The following is a 23,152-nucleotide window of genomic DNA, read 5'->3' on the forward strand; positions in this document are numbered from 1 at the left end:
CTCTTGCTTGGTCTGCAGACTGGATACACAAAGTACTGCTGTTTTCTCTGCTAATGGGATAGTCGTGCAAGAGATTCCCACTACATCAAGATAGATTGACCACTCCGACAGTCATTGGAGCCTGGGAGGAAAAGTGTTCAGCGTCCACCACTTGTTGAATCAAGGAAGATTTTGTTTCCTTACACATCAAGCTGGGTCTGATGAAGAACTTTGTCAAGGCCATGGACAAAGGAGCATGTCTACACTGGGGAGTTATTTGAAAATAACTCTCTTTATTTTGAAATAACAAGGCAAGCGTCCACACTACCCAGCCTATTATTTCGAAATAACAACTCCTGCTTGTGAAGAGGAATAAGCTTATTTTGAAATAGTTATTTCAGGAGTTATTATTTTGAAATAACTTATTCTGAAATAACTTGGTAGTATAGACATAGCCTTAGTGGTAAGCTTGTGCCAGGGCAGAGCCCTGATATTTCTAGACTTCGCAGTTCATAGCCCTACCTCTGGGCTTGCTGTGTCAATTATAAAACTTAAAAAATGCCTTGAGACCCGGCACCTCTTTCACTAGAGGTGCATCTACACAGCACTCAAAACTTGAAATAAGATACGCAATTTGCACTATGCAGCGCCAAATTTTGAAATACAGCATTATTTCAAGCCATCCCTTACGCCTCATACAATGAGGTTTACAGGGATGGTGAAATGCACATCTGCTGTATTTTGAAACAGCGGGTGCATTCAAAAGACGCAGGGTAGCTATTTCAGGATAGCTCTGGTATCCTGAAATAACTTTGCTGTGTAGACATACCCTAAATGTCCCATTAGATGCCTGTCTGTCTCTTTAGACGCTTAAGTACCGATTATAAATCTGCCTCTTTCTCAAGCCAAATAATGACAGGCTGAGTGATACAGTTCTGCCATACTTGAGAGAGAATAAATCACAGAGACAGTATATAGATTATTTTTTGTAATATGCAGAGCTGGAAACACAGATGTAAGCATTTTTCTTGTCTTTGTTTCATATTTCATTTTGGAGTACTGGCTCTTATGTTTCCCACCTGATTGATCTGTATAAGGCACAAAATGAAGGGGCTCGCTAATTTAATTCAGGCAGTGACTCAGGATTTAGAGGTCATTCCAATTTAGGAGAATCCTTGGGATCCTTAGGTTTTCCTTACAAACCTTCATTGCATCCCAGATCTACTATATTACTAGTTTCTCAGTTCACATTTGAGGTGGAAGTGGGGGCATCTTGTGCATCCTTGTTGAAGACCTAGGGCTTCCTCATATTTCCTGCTGTAACTGTGCACCCAAGAGGATCAATACTGCAGCTATTGTTTAGACATAGGAATGCTGAGTGTGAATTTGCTTTGGAATTCATCAAATCCATTCCTTAATTGGTCAAAGGGTATTACAGTTGCATAGCACACGCAGCATTTCTCCACTTGCCTTGTAGAGACTAAATGGCTCTCCTGCGAACATAGCTAGTGCTACTCATTTGTGAGTGATTTAATTATGCCTGAGGAAGAGCTCACTCCTGCCAGCAAGAGCAGCTACACAGGAGACCTTTCAGAAGAACAACTGCAGTGGTACCACAGGGGTACTGCCAGGTCTGTAGTGTAGATGCAGCATTCTGAAGTCCCTGCTGACATAGGGTTACAGTAGTTTAAAGGGAGAAGCTCTACTCTTCTTCAAAGGCTTCTTGTGTTTCAAAATAAATAAATGGGCATCAGAAGAAAATTAAAATGGGGGCATTTCTAAATTAAGGCTTGGTTGCCTATGATACTGTAGGGGTTATCCTGACTTAGCCGCTTTGGCTAGTCCTACTAAGCTACAAAGCAACTGTTCCTTTGTTGGTTATGCTTTTGAGGTACTATCGCTCTACATGTAAGATAAGATGCAATTGCTAATTCCATTAAATATTTAGCATAAAAATGACCTAGTAAAAGTATGGGCAAACTCTGGAAGTAATTCTAAAGTGGAACTGTAGATCTCCTTTAGCATTATTCCAGGGTGCTAATTTTTAAAAGTTCGGTTACACAAGAGTGTGTGCGCATGTGTGTGTAATTTGCATCTGCAATGTGGGAATTGTGTATGTAAATCAGGGGCATGAATGCTCATATATTTTGGAATATGTATTTGCATGGCCACATTTGAAAAATCAAAGCCCCGCTGACTCCATATTATATCTGATCAGTTAATCAAGTTTAATATGATTTTCTGAATGCCAACCCTGAAAATTTGAACTGGAAGCCAACCTGAATATTTTCTGACATGTTCTTCCTTACTAGTAGTTAAGATTCTACAACTACATTTTAACAATTCTACTGATAACACATGAGCTAAAATAGATTCAGTCACATGCACCTAACTACAATGCTAACAAGACCACCAAGAAAAATACGACTCTGGATATACAGAGGCAATAGATTCTCAGGTCACAAAAGGCCAAATTTATACTCCCACTTCTCTGACAAAAGACAAGCTTTTATAGGTTAAACTACCATAATGGAGCCAAAGAACATTTGTGTTAGAAGAAAATGAATTAGTTAATTACCGTGTAATCCAGATTTACTCAAATTCCAGTAAATTGAAGTTCCCAGACCACCAAAGTAGTTTATGAAGAGTGGTGCAAACAAACAAAAGTTCTTATGGTGGGGAAGGGGGGACCCCCTGCTCTCCTCCTCCCTTCCTTTCCCACATCCCACATGACCTGTGGAGAGAGGGGCTGGGGGAAGTATGGCAGCAAGAAGAGCTGCCGGCAGTTCTGCTATTTTCCTTGCTCTGCCCCTGCCAGTGGGGAAAGGAGCAGAACTGATGAGTCTGTGTATAGGGCTGGGGGGCAGGGCTGGCAGTGCCTCGCTGGTTGGTGGCATCAAGGAGAGGAGCAGAACACTGGCCCTGTACATAGAGCCAATGGGGAGGATCTGGGGATGGCCAACAGGGAGTCTTTCCGGAATGTCCTACCAGCTAAAAATAATTGGCCAGTGCGGCATACCAGGCCATACCTCAGCCACATGTCCCACTGGCTGTGAACTGACTGAAGTGCTGCTCTGACAGAGCTCGTCCAATCATCAGAAACAGAGCTTCAGTCCTGCAGAGCCTTTATGCATTGTACACCCAGCTGTGCTTCTGAGGCGTTTAAAAGCTTTGACTCTGAGAAGCGTGGCAGCTCTGAGAACCCACCCTTTTGCTCTTCTGCTGAGCCGCCCTCATCCATGGGCATTTCCTTTCTTTCCCTCCACTCCTCCGCTGTTTGGGCAGCTGGCCGTTGAGACTAGACACACCTCTTCGATACAACCAGGAGACTGCTGCTAATCCAAAACCCCAACCATGAAGATTCTCTTCTGTTTTGAAGAGATCTCTTCATAGGACATACCTTAGACAGTAATAGCATCAGGGCTGCAGGCCAATATTGGGATGCATTGGTAAGAGACTGTGAGGAAGTTTGCATGTTTCCTGCTACATGCCTGAGGTATTAGTTCTTCACTTGCACAAATATTAAATTCACTTATTTTTCAAGAATATCCTATTTTAATCTATCTAGAGCTCTGTTTTTCTGCTGGGGAACATAGTACATGACAGGTACTAGATGATAAATGCTTTCAGACCATCCATACATTGGCATATGAAAATATTATACATGTTAGTAGTCAGAAAAAGCTCTGTGTATTTAAGCAGTAATGACAAACTTTCTTCTTTCCCCAAACCCACTTGATAATTTATGTTTGTCTGTCCACACATACTTTTCCAATAGGAGAAGAAGTACCGCTTTCAGAACCAGGTAGACAAGATGAAAGAAAAAGTGAAAAATGTTGAGGAAAAATCAAAAGAATTTGTTAATAAGGTAGAAGAGAAGAGCCATGATCTCATTCAGAAATGGGAAGAGAAGTCCCGAGAGTTCATTGGCAACTTCTTAGAGCTGTTTGGACCCGACGGAGCTTGGGTAGGTACTTCAGTCCAGGAATTCTGCCTGCATTTGATTCATTCTTCTCTTAACACAACTCATTGGGATATCTGTAGAGATATACATGCTTTATGCAAGGCTCTATGGTGCACTTTTGTGAGTCACTTCTTTTTGTGAACAATTGCCCCAGCCACTTTCATCCAGGGAGCTCATGGCGGTTCCCAAAGGTGATTATAGTATTATTTACTGTTCTACATTTTGCAGTTGAAGAGACTGACACACAGACAGGTTGAGTAAGTCACACACACAAAATCGCCCAGTGACTTAGTGACACAGTCAGCAGTAGAACTCAGCTGGAATTCTGACAGCTATGCCCCATGAGCTGATCACTAGAGAGTCTGCATCTCATGCCACATCTAGAGATCATATGTCCCAAGTCTTCTGTTACATTGCAATTAGTTGCAAAACCCAGTAGTAATGTAAAGGCAATCAGTAGCTACACAAGCATTACTAAGATACTGTTAAATAATTTCTAATCAAATCTGACGTTATATTTTGGTCCAAGTGTTCCATACTCTGGGTCATGTAGACCGTGATCCAGCAAAGCACTTACACATAATTTTTAGCATGAGTGTAACCACATGCTTCAAATTATGCAGGTGTGTAGATGTTTTGTAAGCCCCATCCAATACAGGCTTTCCACTGACCAACTCAGGGTGACTGACAGACGCTCTGGGCCCCTGAGCAAGGTAGGGGGCCCAGCTCCATGCTCCCAGAAGGGGCGGAGTCTTGGGCAGAAGGGGTGGGGCTGAGGCAGCCAAGCCCTCAGCACAGGCCTGAGTGCACATTGCTTCCCCCTCAGGCAACCCTCAGAGCTACCTGGAACATTCTGTGTGGCAATTTAAAGGACTTGGTGCTCCAGCTGCCACTGCTACATCGGTGGTAGCAGCAGCAAATGGGAACTCCAGGCCCTTCTGAATCACCAGACCACAAGAGAGCGGCCTCTTTGCCTTCCCTTCCCATCCCCCACCCCATCGGTGGGCCTGAACCAACTGCAAAGGAACCGAGGGCAGCAGTATACATAATCAGCAAGCAGCCCACTAAAATGCCCCCAAGAGAACGTGAGCTGATTCAAAGATACATAAAGATTTAGTTATGCAGCCTCCATTCAATTCAAAGTGGGTCAAGTAGCTGACAATTTATGCAAGGCTTTATTCATTTATGGCAGGGGGGGAACCCATGGACCGGAAGCCAGACCCTGCCCCCAGTTTGCCTAGATCAAGTACCTGAGGCACAGGGCTCCCTTCCCCCCAGCATCAGGGAGCCTGCAGTGGGGGTTCAGCCCTACACGCCCACCCCCAAAGTCCACAGTGAAAAGCACTTGGCTAGAACTACTGCTAAAGAACATTCATTTGCCCTCTGATTTAGGATGGCAGATGTAGAGCAGGAAACTGGATTCAATTTCATGCAGAGATATTTGCAGAGGAAATTCCCACAAAAGTGTCCATGGAGAATGAAATCAGAGCTGGCACTATTCTCAGAAAAGCTTTCATGTTACAGTGAACTGAGGTATTTTCAAAAACCATCGTCAGGCTTTGGAAGCATTTTTATTTTTTAAATAATAATCACTTGCTATTAGTGTCAAAACTGTTATTAACATTAATTTGCCACATCAGTGTTAGTTAGATGTTGCTTTGAATGTTGACATTATAGGTCCAGGAACCGTTATAGGCATGTTAGATTCCTAGATCAGAAATTTGCATTCCATTAATATGCTATTATTATAATTGCTATTTATGAAATAAAACACTTTGTGCTGGCATCACTTTTGTAAAAGGTAAACCAAGGGCTGGGCAAACCACTTAAAACCATAAACTATTTCTGGAAAAGGTCAAAATCAGCAGTGGGCAACCTTAACTAGTGAGTGGGCTGCACGAGTATCCCTCCTTCATTTGAGTGGGCTGCAAGATTGTCATAGCCAAGCTGGTCTTCTGTGATAGGATATTTTGCTAACTGCACTTGTGTACCTACAGTTTACAGGGTGTGCCAACTGAACCATAGCAGCGCTTTGACTGGATGCAGAGGGAGCACATGGCTCTCACAGTCAATGCTGTGTGCAATCAGCATGCACCTCACTTCACATGCCCTTGCTTTACATGTGTCGCTTTAGTAATGCCAGTATGAAAATAACCATGCAGACAGGAACCAATGGAATCTGGCAATGGTAAACTAAATGTCTGGTAGGCCACACATAGAACCTCAATGGGCCAGAGGGTGCCCACCACTGGTCAAAATGTTGGTTTTTAAAATTGCAAGGGATAAATAGAATTCATTTTAGATTTTGTTCACTAAAAGAGCTTTATACACAATTTATTTCTCCTGTGAGTCCCAGAGATGCTCTGACACAATAATGGTGAATGTGGTATAAAACACTAGGAAGAAAGCCCAACCAAAAGCTGCCTTGCAATCTCATACTTGCATAGTGCAGTTCAACGTTAAGCAGACCCTCTGAGTTCAGTTGTGGTGAGAATGAAAAAGTTCTGCTGGCAGACAAGAGTATAACCCCCGCAGGTGCTCTGGGTTGGAGTATACTAGTTGAAGAAAGATGCTCAGAAAGGTACATGTGTTTTACAATAAAAATGTCTACAAATATCCTCAGCAAAAAAACAACACTATTGGAAACTGGTGTAAAAAGCAGTCCACTCAGTTCTCTAAAGAGGAGGTCTCAGATTCTGGAGAGCAGTTCTGATCATTGTAGGGACTATGTTTGACTGGCCAGAACCCAAAGTGAGACATACTGCTATAGCTTATGGTCAGTCTAATCAAAAATCCAGGATCCTACATTTAATGCGCAATATACTTTCAGTCAAGACCTTGAAGTCCACCTACAATCCCATTGAAATGTCCACACTGTCCTGTAGAATCAGAAGCAGTTGCAGACCTTCAGAGAGAGTTTTTCAATGTTCAGGCTCTTTCCAGTTCACTTTTATTTTGTAAAGAACATGAGACTTCCCTACGCAGTAATGCAGCTTTTCCACAGTCCCAGATAGCTTGCTAAAGCCAGCAAAGATTCTGGCACTGATTGTGATGATAGTGACTGGCTTTAGCAGACCGTATGATTTCCTCTCCAAACCATATGGACTAAAACCTTTCATTGGGACTATTACTGCCACTGATAGAGATGCGGCTAAAAGTTTGGGGGTCTTTGCCAGTATGGAATACAGTGTAACCGTTCTCCACACTAGTTAGCACTGTTAACCTTTTCCTGCCTAAACTGGTCCTCTGCTTAGTAGGCTGGAAGCTTTTATAAAGAGTAAAAACATCCTGCTAGTAGGGTTGCCAGGTGTCCAGTTTTGACCCGGACAGTCCAGTATTTGAGGGTTCTGTCTGGGAAACAAATTGAGAAAATACCGGACATATAAAATACGCAACTACGCGAGGCAGGGGCAGGCCCAGGGATGGGGACGGGAGGGAATCCCCGGGGCCGGACTTGCTCGTGCTTCGCTGGGACCATGCGTGGGATGGGCAGTACCCCAGGGATCTGCCTGCACCTTGGTCATTCCCGCTCCCCACTGGCCAATTCTCTCCCCACGCTTCACCCCACCTCCCCAGCCAGCCCCGCTCCCCACCAGCCAGTTCTTCCTCCCCCCTCCCGATCTCTCCCAGCCAGCCCTGATGCCCCCAACCAGCCCCGTTTCCCATCAGCTGGTTCTCCCCCAGCTCGTCCTCCCGATCTCCCCCGCGCTCCCCAGCCATCCCCGCTGCCCCTGCCCCCCCTTTGCCCCGCCAGCCCTGCTTCCCGCAGATCAGTTCCACCCCTCCCCCCCACCACCACCACCACCTCTCCCGGCCAGCCCTGCTCTCCTCCACACACCTCTCTCCCCATTTGAGATCAAGTGTGTCCGGTATTTTTTTTAAGCCACCTGGTAACCCTGCCTGCTAGCCCAGGAGATTTACAAGGCGCTGAAAAGTTCAGCCCTAGTAAGTAGGACAGGAGTATGGACACTCGGCCACTGGGGGATACAAACCTGAATATTCTGCTTAAGTTGAACTTATTGATACCATATCCTCTTCCACCATTTAGTTTTGCTGCCAAAAGCAGAACGTGACATTAAATGGATAGTAACTAATTAATTGTTAGAGGCTATGTCTAGAAAAACTCAGCCAGATCCAGGGAATGCATCTGCTCTTCTGCTTTTTTTTTTTTTTTTTGTGGAAGAGCAGACACACTCTCTTGGAAGCTCTGTCTTCTTCCTCCCACAAGGAAGAAAGGTTCTTCCGAAAGAGGGTTTTTCCAAAATTTGTCCCAGTGTAGACGAGCCAAATTTTGGAAAAGCCTCTTCTGAAAAAGCTATCGGAAAAAGGTATGCAAATTGCTAAGCACAATTTGCATACCTTTTTCCAATAAAGACCCATAGTACAGACATAGCCGGAATTCTATCCAGCTATAAGCTAGCATGTAAAATTGTGGTTAAGTCTCTGCCGTTAATTCAGATTTGTTATTCTAGTTTAATACTTTACTCCATGGGCCAGCAGAAATCAGGAGAGTAGTGGGAGAAACTAACTTATTCCCTAGAGGTAAAAAGGGCCTTCCATTCACTTTAGCAATACCTCTAGCTGCTGTTAGAATGATCCGAAGAGCTCCAAAGGCAGCCATCCAACCTTCCAGAGGGAACATTGCCACAGCACAATATATCAGACTTATGGAAAAAAATTAAACTGAGAACAATTATGGAATTCTTGTGTCTTCCAAGGGGAAAAGCAAAACAGAAAATAATCAGCATTGTGCATATTCAAAATGTGACATGGCACAGTTGCTATTTATGTTTTTTAATCATGCTACATTTTATATGGGAGCCCCTTATACACGTTCATAAATTTATCCTTCTTGCAGCCCTATGACTGATTCAAGAGAGAAGCATTGCTATCTCTGCTAGAAAATAGAATAGAAGAGTGGCTGAGCAATCACATAACCATTCAAGAAGTATAAAAGTCTCAGAGGGGTAGCCATGTTAGTCTGTAACTTTAAAGAAACAACAAGTAGTCCTGTGGCACCTTAGAGACTAACACACACACACACACACACACACACACACACACACACACACACACACACACACATATTATCATGAGCTTTTGTGGGCAGAACCCACTTCCTCATATGAGCAGAGTCTGTTTTGCCCATGAAAGCTCATGATACTACATATATGTAGTATCATGAGCTTTCATGGGCAAAACAGACTCTGCTCACTGGAGGAAGTGGGTTCTGCCCACAAAAGCTCATGATAATATGTGTGTGTGTGTGTGTGTGTGTGTGTGTGTGTGTGTGTGTGTGTGTGTGTGTGTTAGTCTCTAAGGTGCCACAGGACTACTTTTTGTTTCATGTAAGAAGACTCTGAGGCTATGTCTACACCCCTTCTTGCGCAAGAAAACCCTTCTTGCGCAATGCCAGTATTCCTGAAAATAATTGGCATAACAGCATTGCGCAAGAGGTTTTTTCTTCCACAAGAAGGGGCAGTGTAGACAGCTCCTTCTGGCGCAAGAGCCTTTTCTGCAAAAATGGCAGCTCATTAGGTATGCAAATGAGGCTTGGCGATATTCCATGCTTAGCCTCATTTTCATATTTCTCACGCAAGAAGCCATGAGCATAGACATAGCCTGACAGAGCTGAAATAGATCCGCTGTATTCCAGTACAGGAGGCTACTTATAGCATTAGAAACATACAATGTGCCATTTTAGAGCCAGTCGTTCATTTCATCTAACCCTTGTCCAGCCTTCAGCACTAGCACATACCACATATTTAAAGGAAAGTTAAAAACTGAACCATGGTATATCTTGCCAATTATTCCTCTTTGGAGCCATGGAAAATGAAATCCAACTTCAGGTTTTCCGTTAAGGGTTTCTAACCTGTATTTATGAGGTGTGTGTGTTGTGGTTAGGTGTGTAGACCCCCACCCAGTATTCAAGAGGGACAGAATTAGTACTCTAGCACTGAGCAGGCAGAGAACACACATCTCTATCTTGTGCATCAGTGAAAACCAGCCATGAGAAGTTCAGGTGGATTCCACTGGAGACAGGGAGAGGTTCTAGGAGGGAAAAAAGCACACAGCGGCTATGTCTAGACTGTGAAGAAAAATTGGGAAAAGATATGCAAATTGCAAACAGAAAATAATCAGCATTGTGTATATTCAAAATGTGACACGGCACAGTAGCTATTTATGTTTTTTAATCATGCTACTTTTTATATGTGAGCCCGCATATATATTTTTCTGCTTTTTCTTTGGAAAAGGCTTTTCCAAAATTTGGCCCATCTACATGGGGCCAAATTTCAGAAAAACCTCCTCTTTCAGGACATCCCTTCTTCCTTATACAATGAGGATGCTGAAAGAACACATCCTTTTTTTGGAAACTGTTCCGAAGAAGTGGACATGTTCCTTGGACATGGCATAGGTTTTCCGGGATACCTTCGGTATCCCAGAACACCTCCACAGTGTAGACAGACAGAGTTTGGACAAAGAAAACCAGCTTGCTGAGACAAAAAGTGACTCAGAAGCCTAACATGTCCAGCTGAAGTTGCACCTAAGTGGCTGAAGGCAAGTCATGCATATACAGACCAGAAACCCCTAAGCAAAAGCCTTGGATTGGATTTAATTTTCCATGGCTCTGAAGAGGAATAGTGGGCAAGGTACATTACAATTCGTTTTTTATTTTAATTTTCCTTTGAAATATGTGGCACTTGCCAGTGCTGGGGGCAGGATAAAGGTTAGCTGAATGAATGGCCTCCTCTAATGGGGCATATCATATGTTTTTAGTGCCATGCATAGCCTCACAGTAAGGAAGTCTTGGGACATGTCTACACAAGGAAATTGTACTTTTTAAACCTAAAGTGTGCTTTTAAATCTTTGTCAAACTCACGCAAAAGGCTGTATGGACACACTTCTTTTGGTTTAAACTAGTTTTATTTAGATTCTTTAACCCCAAATAAGAGTTTGTGCCAGTTTGGCAGGTTTGCATTGCAACTTTTGCTTGTAGACAGGCCATAGTCTTTTGATCACAATTCTGGCTGCAAGAAGCTACTTGCTCTGTCTCTGTGCAGACGAGGCCTATGGGTCATGGGTAATCATGTGCTAGCTAACATTTTAACTAACCACGTTTTTAAACAGTAATGTAAACAGGGGTTAACACCTTTCAAACCCTGTTCTTGTCCAGTCCTAAAAAAAGAAGCCCAGGGTTGGTCAAGAACATTCTTGCCAAAAGTATCATCTCTGCCCCATGAGAGTTACAATGTGATAGCTCACACACATTTACATGGGACCTACATTTTGCTCTGTACTAGAGCACAACCCAGCTACATGTCATTGAAGGAATTATCAGTACAATTCAGTGACTCAGCCAGCAATGGGAGCTCCATAAGGAGTAGCCCAGACAGCAACAAGCATTCAGTCATCACTGCTGGCTACCACAGCAAAACAAAGGTTTGTGCATACATCACATCAGAGCAGTCCCGCTGACTTCAGATGTGAATAACCACCCGGGCTGCCCAATCTGGCCTTAATGTTGCGATGACTTTTGACACCTGTGGGTATGATAGAGCCAGCCCAGCTATGTGAGAGTGAAGTGGAGTCTGTTCCGGCTCATCCAGGAACAGCACAACTAATTACATTCTGCCGTCATCACCTCCTGGAAGACCTGCAGAATGGGCAATGTAGCTAGAAAGCTCCCAGCAGCACTTTTGCATCCACACTAGTTTGTTGGGTACCAGACCCATTTGCCTGGTGAAGTGTGAGCATTTGCTCTGCAATGGGTGGGCACAAGACACAGAGGGCTCCTGGGTGCCATATTCACAGGCCATATTTCAAAGCAGAAATGCATGTTAAGCCTCTCCCTTATGCAGATAACTGTTCACATTTGACCTCACAGGTCCTACCCCTCCCTCTCCACTCCCGTTCTTGCACCCGACTCATAAAACCTCTTTTTCAAACTCCTTTTCAGAAACAGATGTTTCAGGAGCGAAGTGGGCGTATGCTCCAGGCCTTGTCACCGAGGCAGAGCCCCACCAGCAGCCCAACGCGCGGCCGCTCTCCATCCCGCTCTCCTTCGCCACCATCGCCCTGGTTGTTCAATAAAGCCTCACCCCCTACCTCTCCGAAAGCAGCCTCGGCCTCCGTCAGCAGCATGAGCGAAGGCGATGAAGATGAGAAGTAAAGGAAAACTATTTAAATTTTTTTAAAAAGACACCAACGCTCATATAACCTACCAGTGGCTGGGTGGGGAGGGACCACATCCAGCTGTTTCTGACAGAAGCAAGTGCACTCTAGGAAAAGGCATTGCAAGGGATGAGATCTCAGCAACAGCTCACTCTGGCCTCATGTCCTCTTGGGGCTCACACACACCCGGACAACTAACTGACACATGAAACCTTGGAGCAAATACTGGTCACTACTCGCTGGCACCAGGCAAGAGACTTGGGGGCATTTGCACTGATAGAGGAATAGTCAGCCTCTGAGCCAGACTGAATGAGCAGGTGCGCAGCATGCACCTAGCATGACCTGGTGATATTAGGGGCTTGGTCTCATACAGTCATCCACTCCCTGCCCACCCTTCCAAAGAAAGTGTCCTGATTTTCACACTTGCTACTTGCTCTCAGCTAGCCCTGAGCCATGCCAGAACAACGAGGTACCTTGCCACAGCGTCAAAACATTTCTTCAGGCCAGGAAATGTGTGGTGTCTTTCAAAATTAAAAAAAAATAAATAAATAAAGCTTAATCATGCCAGTGGAATGGGGATCTGGCTAGTTGGCACTGGAGAGACCTTGAAGAGATTAGGCGTAATGACTGTTGGCTGGCCAGGCCTTTGTCGGGGATGTTCAAATGTTAATATAGTGTGAATCCCCTTTGCTTTAGCCAATTTCACTCCTTGTTCCTAGTGCCTCAGAAGCCACCTGTTATGTTCTGGTTTTCTTTGCCAGGTGGCTTTGAAGGTTCTGGCATAGAACAGCGAATGGCCCGGCTGGGATTTCTTGTCGGGGGAAAAATATTTTAATGATTTGGGCTATTTTAGTGAACACCTTAAGAACACAAAAGCACCAAAGCCCCTAAGCAAGATATCTCCTGGCATTTACCATACCTTTGGAAATATCATTTGTCAACTGTCTATGCAACAGCGTTTCTCCCCATCCCAAGTATCAGTCTTAAAGCTTTTGGCGCACTTCTAACCAAGATGAAAGCATGTACACATTGTACGTTCTTTTCCGATACATGCATGTGCACTTCCATGGATATGCATTTCCAGTCTGGAATCTAGAAAGCTGCCTGCTGGCAACTGCCCTTAATACAGCCAAATATGGGGAGCCCAACTGGAAAATAATGGAAACTTTATACTTTATACCTAGACTTGAATGCTGAGGTTTCCCCTCATTCCCTCAGAGCATCCTCATATCCCTAATGGAGCCACAAAACTTCAACTTTTCTCTTCCTTTTTACACTCATGTTGAAATCACATCCTTTCAACTAAGCCTGAGATGATATTTCCCTCATACTCCACCTATGCCAGAGCAGCAGCCACGAGGGGGAGGTAGGGGCAGCTGCTGGATCGTGAGACATGTGGCACTGTGGCTGGCTGAACTACCTCCCATAAGACTCCTGCGTTCCTCCCATCCTGGAAAATGAGCTTAGACACCGAACACCAGACAGTGCTACAGAGAAATGAGCCTCTGCACCTTCTTCTGGAGCAGCAGTCCCCAAAGTGTGGGGCACACTCCTAGCATGGCAACATTTAGGGTGTCTGGAGCTTATACCTGGGCCAACATCCACAAGAACAGGGAGTGCTCCCACTCAGTTCTGCTCCCACTCCAAGCTATGGCCCAGTCTCCGTCCTACCCCGACCACATCCCCCACTCCCAGAGCCAAAGGGGTACGGACAGAGATTGAGGGGCATGAGGTAAAAAGTGTGGGAACCATTGCTATAGAGGCTGCTGCACTGGCCTTGTATTCTTACTTGCCCTGCTGGCGTGTCACGTGTTTCTCCATCCAGTCCACTGAGCATTTGGGCACCAATCAGCCAGGCATACTAAGCTGCAATCAATTCCACATTACAGCCTGCACGGCAGCTAGAACAAGGGGCAACAGTAGGAAAGATCTGCGGGTTCCACTTGTTTCCTTATTGGTATGAGTGCAGCACAGCGTGTAAGTGACTGCAGAGTTTAGCATTCTTCATGATGTTGGTTTCCTGTACAGAGAGAACACAGCTCCAGTTGGGAGGAGAGAGAAGCAGGGGGACTAAAAAGGATGAGACAGCACCCAGCAAAAGAAGAGGACCCTGCCCCAGCACATGAAGAACTTGGTCACATTTCAGAGACACCCCAAGAATAACAGTTGGGGGGGAAGGGAAGGTGTTAGTATGTAAACGTACAGTGCGTGTCTGTGTGTAGCAAGGAATTGGGAGCAGCTACAATCCCTTGCCGTGCAGCGTTAGGTATTATTAGTAGTGAACCCCACCCCCAGCAGTGCCTATGTGGACAATTGAAGGACCCTAGCACCAAGCCCCCAACCCAACAATGTGTTTTTTTCCCTACGAAAAAACACTTTATCCACCCAGCAAGGCCTAGCTGACGTCTAACATGCCACCTCAGCCAGGCCCTTATCTGACTCGCTCTCCAGGAGACATGTTCTTGCTACATAAATGGTTTTCTGGAGACACAACCAGTCCCTTTAAAAATTTGCAACAGGCTGCTATCTTGGTACCAGGGGCACTCACTGCTTCTTTCACTAGTAAAAGTGACAAGAGGGATGACTAGCTGTTGGCTGCCGCCTGCTACGTGAGAGAGGATAGTGTGATTAAAAACTTCCTGTCCCCCCGAGGAAGCCAGCTATTATAATTTCATCCCTAGGGTGTGCTTGCTTGTTCTTCTGATTGCTCCACATCTCAGTGTCTCCATCACAAACTGCTCCTCCACAGTGAGAAGTCTGCTCTCTATGGTGCTGTTTATTCCAACAACCCCCGTGCAAATGAGAGGGAGAAGGTGAGGGCTGGGATGGGGGTGGGGGTTGTTTTGAAAACAATGCCCTCTCGTCAGCAAAGTTTTGAAGGAAAATGAACATGCTTGGCTCAGAATGGCAAACGGGAGAGACACCAGAATGACTTCATTTTCACCATCGCTATCCCTCCCAAAGTGACATGTGGTTTACTGAGCAACAAAGCCATATACCTGTACCAGACATCTTGTCTCCGTTTAGGATAAGACTAAACATGAGCGCCTGTTCTCCTGGTATGGATCCTAACTACCTTCTGTGCACAGTCTCTACCATGCACAGAGAAGACAGCCAACCTCCTCACCACCTTTGGGCATACAGATGATTATTTGCACTTTTTGGTCATAGGTGGGTTTCATTTTTTATTTTTAACAACTGTTGCTTTATTGTGTTCTTATTTATAAGCCCAAGCTCCATGGGGGGAAATAAATGAAATTCAACAGATAGTGCAGCTTGCTCTCTTTATTTTACTATGGCTTTGCCAATCATTACAATAATGTTCTTGAATAACAGCAAGTCTCATTGTTCTAGTCTCATTGGCTCCTCTTTCTCTACAGACCACAATAAGCAGCACAGGCAGCCATTCCATCCTATCCAAACCTCTTCTATTAAACTCATCGACTTCCCAATCATCTCCTAGCACCTACTCTCCAACTCTCCTCCCAACCTCGGCTTTGCAGTTTGTGCCTTGTGTTTCCTGTATGCCAAGCAGCAGCTTTCACCACCTTCAGACCCATTTCTTCCAGGAGTTTGTCCTGTGTGGCTGTCTTCACTGTCCTGTGTGGCTGTCTTCACTATCCCTCCCTCCCTCATCTGCATTGCTGTCCATCTTTTTGTCTTGTCCAGCTGGGCTGTAAACTTTTCAGGGCAAAGAACAGCCATCTCTGCTCTGCTCTTTGTAAATCACTGGATTCACTTGTGGCTTTTTAGTAACACGTAACTAATTATATTAGTTAGAAGGCACCTATAATTAGGAAGTGTGTAACCTTTTAATTAATTCCCAAATACTATCACCTTGTTAAAGATAAGGGCACAATAAAACCTAATTTTGTTTTCAGGTTCAAGCTTCTAAGTCAGTTACAGAAAAGGTATTTAGGAGAGGACCACTAGGAAACACGTTAGTGATAGAACTGAACTTTATTCAAAAGAAATGTGGTTAGTTAGCTAGAGAGGCATGCAATTACCACGTACAAATATCCACACTCACAGATGAAATGGTGTATCAATGGGTGATCTATGCAGTGACAAAAGTGAAGTACAAGCTTGTAACCCTGAAACACTCCACTTAGGATGGCATTCCCGTGCAACTGGCAGAACTACTTTTCACACTGCATTATATTACTAATTAACATTAAACTCTCTCCTATTATATTTCCACCACCTTCTTATTGGCTCTTTACATTACACATTATTGATATTAACATATTCATCAACGTCCTTCCCACAGTATCAGTATAGGTAGCATTTTAATAAAACATCTACAATTCTTAAGAAATACTCATTAAAAACTTGTGTAAACTAGTTATAACCACTAGTTAAAACATAATGGTCATGTCTTGGCTAATTCTTACATTCCCTTAATTCACTGTCTCCAACTTGTTAACTTCTCACACTAGTAACTTCATTTCCCCACATTCCTCTATGCTTGGGTCTCACAATAAATGTCTACTTACTTAAGAGTTGATAGGCTACAGGTGCAATGAATTTAAAAGAAGGCAACTCTAAAATGTCTGGGTATTTATAGATAAATTGTATGCTCTAACAAAAATAAAGATTTAAAAAAAATAATTGAAAATTACCAAGAAACAAATGATTTAAAGGCAGAAGTCCCTACCCAGAATCAGCCTTGATTAAACAATTTTTAAAAAAAAAATCCATAATGATTTTCACTCAGCAGATCTGCTACCTGTAGTGTTAACTCAGGTCTGCTAACAGTAGTGACCAAAATAAACCTTATTACTTTTATTCACGGAGCCCTGTAGAGCCTCAGCTCTGGGAGAGGGAGCTGCATTCTTAATTCTTCAATACATGTGTTACACAAATGTCATTTACAAACTTCTGACCCCATTGCTTTTAAGACACCAAGGTTTTGAAGACAACAGGCTTCATTCTTTCAATTATACCAGTATGAACTGGGAAGTTTTACAAACCCCAGCCCTGTAACTGAACAGGCACCGAAGGCTATCCTTTGCCCCAACATATATGGATTAGCTCCTCCAGTGTCAGCTAGGTACCAAAATAAGTTAATGAAATACAAACCAGTTGTAAGCTTTTTAAAGAGTGTTTACACAGGAGTTTACCCTTTACGCCTCAGTCTAAACAAAGACATTAATTATCTTACCCATTACAAAGATAGCCTCCCCAATGAACACCTCTAATATCATTAGCTCACATTTACCTCTCCCCCCTCATTCCCCTTCTGTTCTGAAATTTGATTTGTCCTTTTCATATGTATTCATTTTTTTTATTGTATTCTTTGGTATATATGGTCATGCCAATTTTCTTCCACTATTTGATCTGAGGAAGTGGGTCTGGCCCACGAAAGCTCATCACCTAATAAACCATCTTGTTAGTCTTTAAAGTGCTACATAGTCCTGTATTTTGTTTCAGCTACACCAGACTAACACGGCTACATTTCTAACACTATTCTACACAGGAGTGAGCTTGCTTATGTAAATCTATTTACAATGGATTTTATTTAAATTGGTGCACCTTAGAGGTTAATAATGGAGAGCGGGATGGATAAAATGAAACATGCTCTCACAAGAAGCAGAAACCTGGAAAGCAGTTCTAGGGAAAAGCACGGATTGAAGGGGTGAGCAGATTTACAGATATTGTGTAAAGATAATGGTAATTTGTCTGAATAAGGAGAGATCATATATCACAGCACTGAGAAGAGAGTTCTTTTCTACACAGTTCTGGTGTGACATCTAAAATACAGTGTTCAGTTCTGCATATATTTGTATAACAGACATTTAAATACATACAATATCTAATATAAACAGACACCCATTAGAACAGGGATGGGCAATAATTTTTAACCAGGGGCCACTACAGATATTTTTGAAGTCCCAGAAAGGGCGGGATCTCAGGCAGAAGGGGCGGGGACAGGACACTTCCATGCTTCCTCACCCACAGACCCTGATTGCCCCCCCCCCCAGAAAGAACCATCAGCTGTTCTGAACAGCGGGCAGTTCCTTCTAGGTACCCATGCCCCTGGTGGTGGGAGGACATTTCATGTCCTGCCCCCAGGTCAATCAGGACCTGGGGAGCATGTGAAGTCTCTCACTCCCTAGCACCGTGTTGCAAGGGAGCACCACGCTTAGCCTTAACCCCCAGCTGAGCAGCAGCTAGTGGTTGACTAAGGGCTGAGCCCCGTGCAGGGCAGGGGAAGACTTCGTGCGCTCCCCCTGCCCCCAAGCCCTGATTGGCCTGGGGGCAGGGAGAGCACGTGGAGTCTCTTGCCATCATTCCCTGCAAGGAGCATGCGGTGCATCTAAGCACCATGTTCTCCTTGCAGGGCGGGGGCAAGGCAGGAGATTTCACACACTTCCCCTCCCCCTGCCTCCAGGTCTTGATTGGCTTGGGGGTGGGGGAAAGCAGCAAGGCCTCCATGGGCCAGATCATCTTTCTTGGTGGGCCCAATCTAACCTGCAAAGGCCCTTTTGCCCACCCCTGCATTAGAAGGATGGTTGGTTGAACTTACCATGAAACATTTTATAGATGAGCTAAACATACAACATGAGTAGGTGCAACTGTGTGGAGACAATAATAGCTATTTACAAATATTCTAGGGGCTGAGTACCAATGAAAGGAAGAACATATTTAGAGTAGAGCAAAGGCGGTACGGATAGGAAGAAGGTCATACAAGGAATTCCAGGAGATAAACATTTAAAACTAAAGTAGCCAAACATAAGCCTGAATACTGCAGGGAGTAATCCTGAATTGGCAGAGGAACAGACAGACTCAATGATCTCCCAGAGCTTTCTGCCATCTCCAAAGCATATTGTTATTTTAAATGAATTCTAGGCATACAGCCAGACTGATCTCCCCTTGTTGCTCCATCTGCTCTTTCCTTTTAGTCTTGTTATATTCTCTTCCCACACGTTTTCATGTTAATGTGGGCCCAATCCTGCTTCCTTCAAGATTTCCTTAAGATAAATCGCAATTTTGCCTACATAGAGATGCAGGATTAGGTCTAATACAGTTCTCTTCTCTACACCCCCATTTCCCTTTCTTTTTCCTGCTCTAGGTGTCTCTTTAGCTGTGTTTCCGCCAGTTATCCCCCTTTTCTGTACTCCCCTTTTTACACTGAAATGCTCTAAATTGGTTTAAGAATTCATCCTCATGGTTTTGCCACTGCAAAGTTCTGTCCTCTCTCTCATGAAGCCCAGTCATTCACGTGGGGGAGATACTGCTGCTGGCTGTGCTGAACTAGAAGCAACAGGGCAGCCAGCCATATGAGTCACTGCAAGAGCAACTCCAGCAAGAGGATATTAAACCAATATCCCTAAGAGGCAATTTCTAGAACAGAATCATTCTTCTGGGTAGACCACAAAAATATCAGCAACAGCCTCCCAACTCTCCTTCCAGAGATGATGTGGTCAAGATTTAAACTCCCTTGTTACAATGTAGTCCTGGGCTTTACTTTCTTTCAGTCGTACATCTTGATACACTTATCCACTTCAGTGGAGTGACACCTGTAGAACAGAGCAGATTTAAACAGCTTCAAGTTCCATTGCTTCATGAACAAACTACCTGAGAGCTGATTTTTGATACATGATGCAGCTTTCATGTGAATGTGGAGCGGGTTGGTAATGTTTTCCAGGCAAACTTTTCACTCTTGTTAGCAGGGCAGCTGAGCATTTGCATTGATACAGGAAGGGGCTTCAATGCTGCTGGCTTTCAAATGCAGTCAAGTGGAAGACACCACCAGGTAGAGACAAGTTGAAAAGCAGCTCTCACTTAATTCAGCACAGACCTAAGTTACAGGAAATTCTGACTTTAAAATGCATTATAAACGGACTTCCACCCATACAGCTCCCCTAGGGCAGGAGGAGGAAGTTACTTAGCTGTGACTAGAGGTCCTTCCAGAAGCATGGCCCCTAGCTGTATTCCACTGAGTATTATGTGCATCACCTAGAGCTTTTAAAAGTAGTGGTGTCTGCTGGTCCATGCATGTGCATTTGTACTGCTTCATGGTTTTGCCGAGGCCATAAAGGGCAGGTGGACCAACTGTGCGTTCAGTTCCTTCTCCAGTGCAAACCACCAGATCCACAGCAGAGGGGAGGGAATATAGGGGGACCACAAATCTCGAAGAACCTCCAGTTACAGATAAGTAACCGTCTCCTCCTTCAAGTGATGGTCCCTATTGTATTCAACTGTGTGTGAGTGGCAAGCAGTATTTAGCTAGAAGGAGGATGCAAGGAAGATGATGGAGCCATGGCAGAGGACAAGCGTGCTGAATGAGACATTCTGTTGCAGATGTTGTGCAGGGCATAACAGAAAGGTGCGTACTGAACTCCACCTGGCTGCCCTATATGTGTCCGTGTGCATCACATTGTGAAGTGTGGCTGGAGCTAATACGTGGGCTCTCACGGACTCAACTCATAACCCCAGCGGGTGGAAACCATCCCTATAATTGGTAACAGAGCTCAATGTACCCCCACAATCACCTTGAAATTCGGAATGGGGAGGTCCTGCCTGTTAATACTTTCTGCAACAGTGACAAATAACCTAGGGAACTTCCTCAACAGCTTCATCCTCAGCAGGTAAAAGCTCAGGGCTCTACAGACACTGAGGTAACGAAGGTGCCCTTCTTCTGCTGAGGTGTGCAGCTTCAGGAAGAAGGCAGGCAAGCGTCTAGGTTACTTGAGGTGAAAGCAAGAAATCACTTTTGGCAGAAGCTTGGAGTGCAAATTCAGGGAAATGTACCTATGTAATGTGAAAAGGGGGTGAAGGAATTGCCATCCTGGTCTCCAATTTGCCCACCCTTCCCACAGGGGTAGCAAGTGCCTGGAAAGTGACCTCCATGGAAATAAGAGAAAGGGAGCATCAGACCAGAGGTTTTAAGGGCAATTTCATCAGTGCTGGGAGGATAAGTTTGAGGTCCCATTGTGGTCATCAGTTGAACAGGTGAATGTGTCTTTATGAGGTCCTTTCAGACTAGAACAGCCAACAAGTAGAAAGCACTGGTAACTGCTACATGCAACTCAGTGGAGATGAGGGTGATCCCTGATGCCTTTAGGGATAGAAGATAGTCCAAGAAGAGAGGAATCCTATAGCTTCTGGTGCAAGGCCTTTCTGTGGGACCCAGAAGGTGAAGTGTTTTCATTTGGCTTTGTAGGCTTACCGCATGGACTCCTTCTTGCTATTCGAGAGGACATCTCATGTCACTGACCAGCATTCCCAGCTAGCAAAGATGTCCATCCAAACACGAGTCTCTCATAGAACACTAGAACTGGAAGGGACCTTGAGAGATCATCAAGTCCAGTCCTCTGCCCACACGCCAGGACCAAGCACCATCTAGATCATCCCTGATAGATGTCTATCCAGCCTGCTCTTAAATATCTCCAGTGATAGAGATTCCACAGCCTCTCTAGGCAACTTATTCCAGTGTTTAACCACCCTGACAGTTAGGAAGTTTTTCTTAATGTCCAACCTAATCCTCCCCACTCAGTCTTCTCTTTTATAAACTAAACAAGCCCAATTCTTTCTGTCTTCCCTCATAGGTCCCGTTTTCTAGACCTTTAATCGTTTTTCTTGCTTTTCTCTGGACCTTCTCCAATTTCTCCACATCTTTCTTGGAATGTGGTGCCCAGAACTGGACACAATACTCCAACTGAGGCCGAATCAGTAGAGTAGAGCAGAAGAATGACTTCTCATATCTTGCTCAACACTCCTGTTAATGCATCCCAGAATCATGTTTGTTGACATATTTAGCTTGTGGTCTACTATGACCCCTAGATCCCTTTCTGCAGTTCTCCTTCCTAGACAGTTGCTTCCCATTCTGCATGCGTGAAACTGATTGTTCCTGCCTAAGTGGAGTACTTTGCATTTGAGTACTCAGATGAAGTGTTAGTGGATCGGGATGTCTGATCCTACCATTGTGCTGTGTAAGCAGTTCTGGGAATGTCAGTAGTGGGAAGAGAGGATGCTTTAACATCTGAAGAGGAAGAAACATGAACTGATGAGGCTAGAATAGGGGTGATCAGAGTGACCTTCTGACACCAAACATTGTGAAGAACACAGGCAAGGTGTGGGAGGGAAGGAAGGCATAACTGATGTGGGCTGACTAGCTGATTAGGGCGTTGCCCAGGGAGCAGGCTCCAGGCCTAGCCTGGATGCATTTGGTGTTGGTGTGAGAAGCAAAGAGATCCTTGACTGGAGTCCCTCAAAGGTGGAAAATGTCTGTGACCACAGAGTCACAGAGTTCCCATCTGTGTCAGCAACAAAATTCCTGCTGAGAGCATCTGCAATCAGTTTCTGAGTCCCCAGGAGATGAGCTGTTGACATCAGGATACCATGTGCGAATCACTTTTGCACAAAGCACTCCTGGCACAGTGCCCCTTTGCTGGTTTATGTAGTGAACTGTAGCAGTTTTGTCCAACATGAGAACATAGTTGTATTACCCTGAAATGTAGGGTTGGGGTGCCTATCGCCCCATTAATCTTTTCTTATTGGGGTATGGTCTCCAGGATAGCTAAGGATTTACTTGAAGGTCACAGATACAACTCTCTGATAGTGATAGACGCAGACAGTATTCTTTCCAAACCAAAGTATATTTTTATTAATGTAACTAATAATCCCTGCTATCGAAATCAGACAAATACCAGCTTGCAAATTAACAAGCATTTAAACTACAAAAGCATCCAATTTAAATGATTTTAAGTGAGGTGCTTTACTGCACAACCACAGACACGTCCAAAAGGGCCCATGGGGACCAACTCCCTTATCAATTTTCCCACCAGCCAATGCTTCCCACCTGCTGGCAGGCCCAGCCAATCAGCACCTTCTCTCCCCCTCCTCATACCTCTCTCACACTGTGCTCAGCTGTTTCATTGTGCATGAGTCTCTGAGGGGTGGAATAGGGCAAGAAAAGGAAGGGTCAGGGTTAGAGCAGAAGCAGGAAGAAGCAGGGCAGGGGTGGGGCTTTGGGATAAGGAGTGGTGTAGTTAGGGGTCTGTGACAGAATCAGGGTCAAGCATCCATCAG

At 44.5% G+C, this 23,152-nt stretch overlaps 1 protein-coding gene across 2 annotated transcripts in view; it reads left to right on the forward strand.

Annotated features, from left to right (window-relative positions):
- The window catches only part of PCYT1B (phosphate cytidylyltransferase 1B, choline), a 52,407-nt gene extending 36,460 nt beyond the window's left edge, over nucleotides 1–15,947 (forward strand). For both annotated transcript variants that reach the window (XM_006112515.5, XM_006112516.5), the window contains exons 7-8: nucleotides 3,758–3,946; nucleotides 11,901–15,947. In XM_006112515.5, coding sequence (XP_006112577.1) covers nucleotides 3,758–3,946; nucleotides 11,901–12,113 — 402 coding nt within the window. In that variant the 3' untranslated portion in view covers nucleotides 12,114–15,947. The remainder of the gene's footprint in view (nucleotides 1–3,757; nucleotides 3,947–11,900) is intronic.
- Nucleotides 15,948–23,152: the final 7,205 nt, after the last annotated feature.

This window comes from Pelodiscus sinensis, chromosome 1 (assembly GCF_052426305.1).
Source record: "Pelodiscus sinensis isolate ZL-2025 chromosome 1, ASM5242630v1, whole genome shotgun sequence".
Taxonomy (NCBI): Eukaryota; Metazoa; Chordata; order Testudines; family Trionychidae; genus Pelodiscus; species Pelodiscus sinensis.